The sequence below is a fragment of the Chaetodon trifascialis genome, chromosome 12 (genome assembly GCF_039877785.1).
Source record: "Chaetodon trifascialis isolate fChaTrf1 chromosome 12, fChaTrf1.hap1, whole genome shotgun sequence".
In the NCBI taxonomy this organism is placed as follows: Eukaryota; Metazoa; Chordata; class Actinopteri; order Chaetodontiformes; family Chaetodontidae; genus Chaetodon; species Chaetodon trifascialis.
Genome location: NC_092067.1, coordinates 19,967,465 through 19,976,774, shown reverse-complemented (window position 1 = coordinate 19,976,774; position 9,310 = coordinate 19,967,465). Strand labels below are relative to the sequence as shown.

The window sequence follows — 9,310 nt, the reverse complement described above, 5'->3', positions numbered from 1 at the left end:
TTATTTGCTGTATAAGGGATATGAACACTGATTACTTCCAGCAGTATCAACATCTATTCACTGTCAAACCATTGGCTGTGAAGTTACCTTCAACAAAATTCTTTCATTTAATATTGGTAATGATTTTGTCAGGTGCAGTGCGCGTTAAGGTGTTTGTCGGTGTCAAGATGTTGTTAATGATGCGTTAAGTGCTATAAAGAATAATGTTTATGCAAGTTTTGGAAAATATGTGTCGCTTTAGTTTTGTGCTCAGATGGTGTAGATGTTATTTCTTTTACTGGGGAAATTTGTGTCCTTTTGATACCTTGGCCCCTTCAGTGATTTAATTTATTCCAGGAGAATTAAAGCAACCTTGGCTTACCTGAAGTCAAGTATCGCCACTGCACTAAGCCTCAGCACTGAAAGGCAACAAGTAGACATAATGCAAAGACTTTTCTAGTCTGCTGCTCGCAGGAAGTCTTTCATTTTAAAACAAGCTTCCTATTTAGGAACGAGCAGAGAGCAAACTGCACGTACAATGCATGTGGCCCAAATTGTCTTTACTGTGTGAAACAAGTCACTATATTAGAAAATAGAATAACTGAGATATACTCGGGTCAAGATGAAATAATAATAATAATATTCACACTTTGAACACATGCCCTGTTTCCTCATTACGCTAAAGATGAATGATGGTACACTGAAAGCTGCTCAGAGCCAGAGGCTGGAGGTTCAGCTCTGCTAGCTGGCCAGATGGACTGAAGGAAGCTGCTTTCTTTTCTGATGAAGGCTTTCACCGGGACGTCTCACACAGCCATGTCAACATTTTGGCACGGCTGCAATGTCTGACCTGTGCACAGTGGCAAAAGATTCAGTATTTCACGCTCACACCACTATTTTCACAGCACAAAACAAAGACAGCGAGCTCCGTAGGGAAACGGAAATTTACATCAAACACTCTGGAGAGACACGGCTTCATTAAGCCATCAACGAATGAGCAATCGGCAGACTGTAAATAAAAACAATATGCAGCTAACAATATAACAGCATCCAGCTGTTTAACACCTCTGTAATCAGTCATCTCAAAAACAAGGTGATCTGCGAACATTTCATCACATTTATCTAGCGGAGAACTTCTTCTCTGATAAGACACCAACTGGCATGTGAAGTAAATAGTTCTTGAAGAGCATTAGCGGCAAACAGTGTCTTGAGGTTGATTATCTCAGTGACTAATGCTCTGTCACTCGGCAGTATGAGAGGGCCCAGCGAGGACCCCCGGTAATGGAGCCTGAGCAGGTGCTGAAAGCCCACTGACATCAGGGGGGAGTACACTGACAAGAATTTCTGATGAATTTCAATTACTGATCTATTAAAGCTAATGAGGTAAATGAGCAGCCAGAATACATTTGCCGGATAGCTTGAGACAAGGCCTCGGCAGTTTGACGGGATTTTGGGCACGTGCAGCCGTGGCAGACACTGTGTTCATGCTACTGTCACAAGTGTCTCAGTGTTCTCCTGCTGAGTGAGGACAGAGAGCACAGGAGGCAAATAACAAATGGCTCCAAAGCAATTATTTTCCACACATTAGGCAGATTGTTTTTGGTTATGTTTAATGTTCCTGTCCTCACTCTTGGCTGTCATGTCATGTCTAAATGTAAGATCAGTGTGCCATCTACTGGATTACAGCAGTGGAGCGCAGCTAGAGGATCACCTGTATCCTCAGACACGTGGTACCATCTGCTGGCTTTAAGGTGAATAGCATGAAGTGGATGTAGTTTGGGCCAGACAACCAAAGACGCTCCCAACGTCTGAGGAAACAGCCTCTGTATTAGCACTGGAGAATGGATACGGTTTCAAAAAGATCATGGCATGCTTCAGATTTTTTTTGTCACAATGTAAAAGTGGCACGAACTGAGGCTAACTGCCGCCTAGCTAGTAGCTCTCTTTGTGGTCCCACTGAGTGAATGTGACAGCCTCAAGCAGGGCTGCCTAGCTAGCAACTTGGAAACTACCATACCAAGTGCAATTGGAAAAAAAAGTAACTGATAGCAGTTTCACTTTTCCAGGCATGAAGTTTCGTCCTGCAATAACTGATTTATTTATTTATTTTCCACTCTGGGGCATCAGGAACAAGCTGCACTGAAAAAACAAAAATCATAAAGACAAACTTGCCAAAGTTGCCAGTTACTACATTACAGTTAAATATAAAAAGCTCCATAAAATGAGCTTACTTGTGTCTCCATACAGTCACAAATTAGGTTTTTTTCAAGGGAAATATGATAGTGTCTAAAGCTGTTGCTTAGGTAAGTAAAATAATGTTTTTCAAAATCATCTCATCACAGCTTTAGTGTGTATCTTTGTCTTATTACATCGTATTGACTGTGAATTTTACGGAACATTTTTATTAAAAATGACTTTCCTTTCCATTTCATTATGGAATTGTTATTAGGAATTTACAGCAAATGTGTATAAAAACATAATGTTCTGTATTTTTTCAATGAATTTTATGCTTTAAGGCATCAAACTTGCCATTTAAAGCCAATTCTATAGATATGGATATAAAGTGGAGTCCCATGTTCATACAGACTAATAAAGCACCATTAGCAACCCAGTCAGTCACTGTGAAAGGACTTAATCTAAGTAAACCTTACCTGTGGTGTGCTTTGATGACAGACAGTAAGTAAGACAGAAACCTGCCAGGCGTCACACTGCATTTATTTAATTTGTGTGAAATTTCACCCACTCTTGTTATTTGGGCTCTTATGTCTATTTCTTGTGTAGTCTTGCATTGTGTCAAACAGATGGTTAAGATTGAAAGACTGTGTACAAATTGTACCCAGCCTGAAGTTTCACAAATCCGGTGTTCCTGTCCTGACGCGACACCCCATATTGGTGAAAAACACCTGAGCCAGCTAAATCCTTCTGTACGCAGCGTGTGAACACAGCTGACATATCACCTTTTGTGTTGATTTTGCAAAACTTGTTGGCAAACAATTGCCCCACTTCCAAATCCAGCAGAGCAAATGGGGTTGTGTTTCTGGCCACCTGAAATAGTTACTCTACATTTAGCTCTTTTCACCTTCTTATGTTTGAGGATAAAATCTGGTCCATTAGCAGCTAAACGCTCCACTATGTTCCCCAGCTAGTCGCTACCTCTATCTGTTTGGCATGTGGTAAGTACGTATAAATAAAAATAATTTCTATAGCCCGTTTCTAGATCAGATGCCGCAAAGTAATTCACAATAAAAGACATAAAACAAAGACACAACATAGTGAAAATAAAGATAAAAGTAAAAACTAAATAGCAACTGAATTGTTTTTATTGATCATATTGATCCAGGTACAGAATAAATGGGGTGAAAAGGCTAAAAACAAAAATCTTAGCATATATACTGCACTTTTGATCGAAATACAAAAGCGAATGCAAGAAGAGGAATCAGAATGTATGAACTCGCTCAAGCATGCACCAGTATACAGCTCATGTTACTGTTGAAGAATACCCTGCCATCTTTCTCCGTGCTGCACTTGTTTCTGAGAAGGTCCAACATGCCCGTTCTGATCTCTGGGGTGAAGGACTGGTAGAAGTCTTTCGCCGTCATGAAATTCAGCAGACGTTGTCCAGTCTGGCTGTTTGGGTCGAAGCACTCGGTGATGTCGAAGGTGTTGGGAATGGCGTGCTCCTCATACTTCAGACCCTGGCTCTTCAGGCAGGCGATAATGTCTCCTGATGAGCGGTACTCTGTGATGACGTCGTCTTGGAGGTCCTTTCTGTATGTCTTCCACAGGATGTCCCAGCCACTGTTAGCTGGATAGTATGAGATTAAATTAAATGAATTAATGCAGAATGGTACATGTCTTTGTGCTTAGGTAAAGATTAATGCGCAGGTTAGGAGGAATAAGCTCTACTTACCTGCTTCAATGATTATCATGAGCTTGCCGTTGTTCTTCAGAAGGCTGTGGTAGAACTTGATTGTATTGGTGAGGTTATCCACATAGTAGATCATCTGTCAAGCAGAGAGTTGTGGGGAAACTTTAATTGGATTTTTGGGATTGAAGCTGCAAGCCCACAGTGCGTTCACTCACTGTAGTTAAATCAGGGAGACGTATGTCGGAAGATACAATATACAGCTATATATACCTCTTAATAGCACTAATAATTATACACTTGTTCGGTAGAAGCTCCCCAATGAATTCGAGGACTTAGTGGTGAGCTAAATAAATCTCATTGCTCACGCAGAGTGAGAAACAGACATTCTAGTTTATGTACTTGCTAAAATGGCCCCCAAAGTAAACTCCCAAATCTCCTTGCCATTACACCATTTTTAAATTGAATGTCCAAAAAGCAAAGTCAGAATACCTGAATCATGTGTATGAAGTCAAATCTCTTCACGACTGCCTTTGCATTGACTTGCCTCTCATGTTCCTCACTGTTCATGATATGCCAAACAAATGGGATCCTCTGAAGGCTGGTGCTCTTTGCTACCAAAGCTGTAAGTTGGACATAAAAAACAAAAATACTTATGTGTATGGTATAATCACAGATACAAAACCAATGCAAAGTTAGCGCTATGTTCAAAAAGAGAATAAAAAGAGAGATCTTTGACTGGATGTTCAGATCTGTGGATCACATGGATTCAGATCTGATGCACTTCAGCAGATACCTCATGCATGTTCCCACATACATGGATGATGGTTTTCCCCTCTTTTACACATCTACCAGGCAGGAAGTTCGGTCTGATTTTACAGCTACACCTGATTTTGATGTATTTTATTAGGAATATACATCAACTTCTGTTTTCTGCATTGTGTCTCATGACAAATTGGTAGCTTGAGAAAATCTACAGACCTCATGGGTTTTCTAACATATACACGTATGGAAAGTGTTACATATGTAGTTATACACACACACACACACACACACACACACACACACACACACACACACACACACACACACACACCCATCCCAAGCTTAGTCTGGATGTGTATTTTCAGCAGTACAGGCGCTAGTGAGTGATCATAGGAATATTACAGGAATACTACAGGTGGCAGTGTGCCTCTACGATCCTCTCACTCTTCCTTGACTACATGTAGCTACTTGTCAAATTTGACCACTTTGACTCGACTCTCTAGAGTATATAGGCTACAATATAGTATATAATTGATTAATTGTAGAATATAGTTTAGAGAATATTATAAACACAAGACAAAAACTGACAGACAGGCGTAATTGCCAAGCTGTCTGCTACTTCAGCACCATGGACAGCTCCATGGATTTATCAATACACAGCACAGTCAGGCTACAGGTAATTACTGATAATTCAGTCACGGACATATAGCTTGGAAATAACACAAACCTCAGTCAGATGAAGGATCAATGAGTCAGGCAGACCAGACTAACATATTAAACTCAGCAACCTCTCTGCACCTGCACTCTCTGCTACTAGTGGATGGAGAGTGGGGATGACAGGCTAACAAGAGGCCTGTATTTAGGTCATTTTGCTAATAAGGGGGTGACTTTTCCCCTCAAATCTCCAACTGGCTGTAGGTAACTGTGTTATTTTCTGACGTTTAATGCACAAGTTATCTGAAAAAGGACTACTACTACTACTAAGACAAAGAGAGAGAAAAGTACAAATCCCGACATTATAAAACCGTAGCATTTCACTGATGGTGTTTTGAATCGTCAATACCTTTGAAGTTGGCTGAGAGCTGAGAGCTGCCCTCCACAATTTCAGCAGTGATCGGGACAGCAGGGAATGTGGACTGCAGCAGAGTGAGCATCTGGGTGTCCACCTCACCTGGAATGAACCAGGAAGCCTCAGTGCATTGCTGCTTCAGTCTGAAAACCCCATTCCCCAAATTCTATTTCAACATTCAAACATTCAAAACTAGTTTAAGGTGGACATGTAAAGTATATTTAGGTCAAGTGTGTGCGTGAGAGTGTGTGTGTGTGGACATGTGTTACTCTTGTTGTGGGGACTCGCCTTTCTTATGGGGACAAAATGCAGGTTCCCATAGCATAAATCATTAAATGTTAGGGTGAAGACTTGGGTTAAAGTTAAGGTAAAGTTAGGTTTAGGTTAAGGATAGGAAATGAAGTCCATGTAATTTCCCCAAACCTGCTGGAAACACAACATATGAGTGAGTGAGTCTTATCATCACAGTCTTATCACCTGGGACATGTGCAGTGACTTTGATCTTGCTGCTGTGCAATAATCATTGTTATTTATGTCCTAAGTTGACATGTAGTGGGACCTTGTACTAACTGCAGGAGCTTTGACTGAACATGCAAAGCCCAGAGGCTCTAAGGTAAACCCCAAAATCTTCTTGTCATTGCACAATTTTTAAATTGAATGTCCAAAAAGCAAAGTCACAATACCTGTCCTGAACTTGTACTAACTGCAGGGGCTTTGATGGAACTGTCCTCCTATAACCTATACCTATCCCCCACAGGCATGGTCTTTGGTCGTGTCTCTCATTATTAGCCCCATGATGATGATGTGCAGATCATTAGTTTACATGGGCCCTTCTGTTTAACGTACTTTACATTTTAGTTCAGTATTTGGACAAACTGAGAGAGTCTGCACACAAACTAGTATTTAGGTCCTACAACAGGAAACAGGACTCTTCCTAATGTGCTTCCGATGTAAGTGATTGGGGACAAAGTTTACAGTATTTTTGTAAAACAAATATGAAGTAAATATGAGGTTTCAGCAGTTTGACTCACTCATTAGACACTTGTATAAAAAATGCTGTTTATTCTGGCTAACTCGCCCCACCACCTGAGTCAACTTCCACCTCCTCAACTGGTAATGTATTAATATTCAGGAGCATACATCTAGCATGCATTTATGTTCAGAGACAGTAGTGACAGGGGTTTGTTATTAAGAAGCCATGTTGTTTTAGTTTGATGTATGCTGAAGAAAGAAAACTGCTAACAGTCAGTGGTGGTACATTAATTCAGGGTCTGTGATTGAATGAGTAAACTCTGGGTACATCCTGTATCTAAATAGGGTATTTACTTCATGTGGATTTGCGTACCTCCTGATTGCAGTAAATCCAGCTGTTGGGGAGATTTAAGTCAAAAGAAATACTGCAGAAGAAATACTGAACATGATAAAGCATAGAACAATGTATTTCCTTCTGGTCTTTACTGTATCTAAAGCCACTTCTTTAAACACATAATGCAATCTTGAGCACTCGTAGATCTTTGCATTGCAATAACAAGACACTGTAGTTAGTAACCACAACAGCAAGTGTCCATACAACACTTAGCAGTTGCTGTATCTCATCACATACCTCCACCACTTCCGACACCGAGAACATCCAGACTGCTCTTATCTGTTCCAGTTCTGCCTCAACACATGATAAATGAAAAACTTAATACATACATTTTCATCATCGATAGTACATGAAAAGTGATATGTATGTGTGTCACTAGAATGTTAATTCGCACCAATAATTTCGTAGCTTCTGATTTGATTGCTGAGATTTCTGACTTTAACAACAGCAGCGTCTTATATTTCCTATTGACATACATTATACTGAATAAAAGACTGCAAACACTACAGTTCACGTTAATCATGTGAGGACAAAAGAAGAGAAGGATTCATCTCAAACTTTGCTCCAAATTAAGAAGATGTTAGTCATTCACCTTGTTGTTGTTTTTAATTTCTTTTTTCCAAGTCAAGAAAACTCATTTCTCTACTCTGTTTGCAACTATTTCAGTGTTATCAGGGTTGTTTGGATAACGAAAACTGGCACAAGCACAATAAAATAGATTTTTGCCCAACAGAAGGTCATTTTGGTTGTCTTTGCCAGCTTTATGCCCGCATGAAATCACTGGCAATTTTGTCTCAGTCTGAAAGGAAAATTCTCCAACTTTTAACAGAAGTGAAATAGTTTTAAGATAGCTGAAAGCTTTTCTTGTTGTACCTTTTAAATAATCCTGGTAGGATGTTGTGAACACACTGGAGAATGGCCTCATGCTCTCCTGACTGTTCCAGGTAGAACTGAAAGCTTTGGACAGAACTGCCCTCATAACAAGTCTGCTTTGCTTCTGCAGCCATGACCGATTCCTGCTGGAATACATTACACATATAGGTTCGTAATCAGACAAATAGCATTGACTCATGCATGCGAAAACCGTAACAACTATGCAAAGCCTAACTTTAAATAAGGTAGACATCAATTATGCGTTGTAAATATTCAATTACCTTGAATACAAGGAGAGTAAGGACAGTTGCTTGCTCCTCCACTCTTGAGTTGCAGAGTTATGCCCCCCTCCCACAGCCTGGCTGGCTCTGCTCTCATTGGCTTTTGTTGTGTAACTCTTGAAAGATGAACTTTGCTTTTCCAGCAGAGTGGGCTGCAGCTGCTACCAGAATCCTATCCATGCATGTATTCCAGCATTTCAAAATCAGCCTCATTAGTCTTTCAGGAGAGTCCAAAATCTCAACAGAAAAATGTTTCAAATGTTTAATATTTAAATTTAACCACTCAACATACTTACAGTGATATATAAGCGCCCACTTTTATGCAGTTAAAAACCTTTGCAGGCAGGATCTGGAGTGTTTTGGGCTTCACACTAATAAGGGAAACATCTTATTAGTAACCAGCTAAAGCTGAACTTCTGCAGCTCCTGCATAATACTAAATATAATACTAAAAATTCCGGTCATTTCTAACAGAGAACCTGACATGTAGCTTTATGTGGACTGACCTCTAAAATGAAAGGTGTTCTAGCAAAGTTGTGAAAAATGAACACATATGTGAAAACATGAGGATGAAGTGTTTAACATGTATGACATCACAAAGCTACCTGTTTCAGCACTTTCAGTCACATTACAGCCTCGTCAAACTTCATGTAAAAACAACATCATGCCGCAAACAACAGATCACTAGAGGGCACGTACCTTCACCAAGGCTACCCAGTCTTTTAGTCTTTCTTCCCAGTTATTTAAAAAACAAAACATCGAATCTGCATTGCTGCAGAACAAGAAGGGCTTTGATTCCATCGGCTGGATGGAGCTTTTTCTCAGGGCACTCCAGTTTCCTCCCACAGTCCTGAAAACATATGCAGATTAGGTGAATTGGCCAGTCTAATTTGCTGGGACTATGAGTGTGTTTGTCTATGTGTGTATGTGTTAACGCTGTGATACACTGCAGGCCTTTTCAGGGTCCCACATCTCGCTAATGTGAAATAGGACTGGCTCCAGCCCCGTGCGACCTTCCACAGGATAAACTGAGTGGTTTAGATCCAAATCTGCATATTCAACCAAAATCACTCATAAGTGAATCAGCACCAGATTTCGCAGGACTGAGCTGAT

At 40.3% G+C, this 9,310-nt stretch overlaps 1 protein-coding gene across 3 annotated transcripts; it reads right to left on the bottom strand.

The window, feature by feature from the left end:
- Window positions 1-3,260: 3,260 nt before the first annotated feature.
- LOC139340359 (histamine N-methyltransferase A-like) lies at window positions 3,261-9,061 on the bottom strand. 3 transcript variants are annotated; one of them, XM_070976145.1, is made up of 10 exons: window positions 8,897-9,061; window positions 8,495-8,569; window positions 8,199-8,370; window positions 7,918-8,060; window positions 7,282-7,338; window positions 7,024-7,045; window positions 5,673-5,780; window positions 4,337-4,467; window positions 3,890-3,983; window positions 3,266-3,784 (listed from the first exon to the last, which is right to left on the bottom strand). In XM_070976145.1, the coding sequence occupies exons 5-10, from the start codon at window positions 7,306-7,308 to the stop codon at window positions 3,435-3,437; spliced, it is 732 nt and encodes a 243-aa protein (XP_070832246.1). In that variant the 5' UTR covers window positions 7,309-7,338; window positions 7,918-8,060; window positions 8,199-8,370; window positions 8,495-8,569; window positions 8,897-9,061; the 3' UTR covers window positions 3,266-3,434. The 3 variants fall into 3 exon arrangements, with proteins under 3 accessions (XP_070832244.1, XP_070832246.1, XP_070832245.1); XM_070976144.1 differs by having other exon boundaries at window positions 7,282-7,334; XM_070976143.1 differs by lacking the exon at window positions 7,024-7,045 and having other exon boundaries at window positions 3,261-3,784; window positions 7,282-7,334.
- Between the last annotated feature and the right edge of the window lie 249 nt (window positions 9,062-9,310).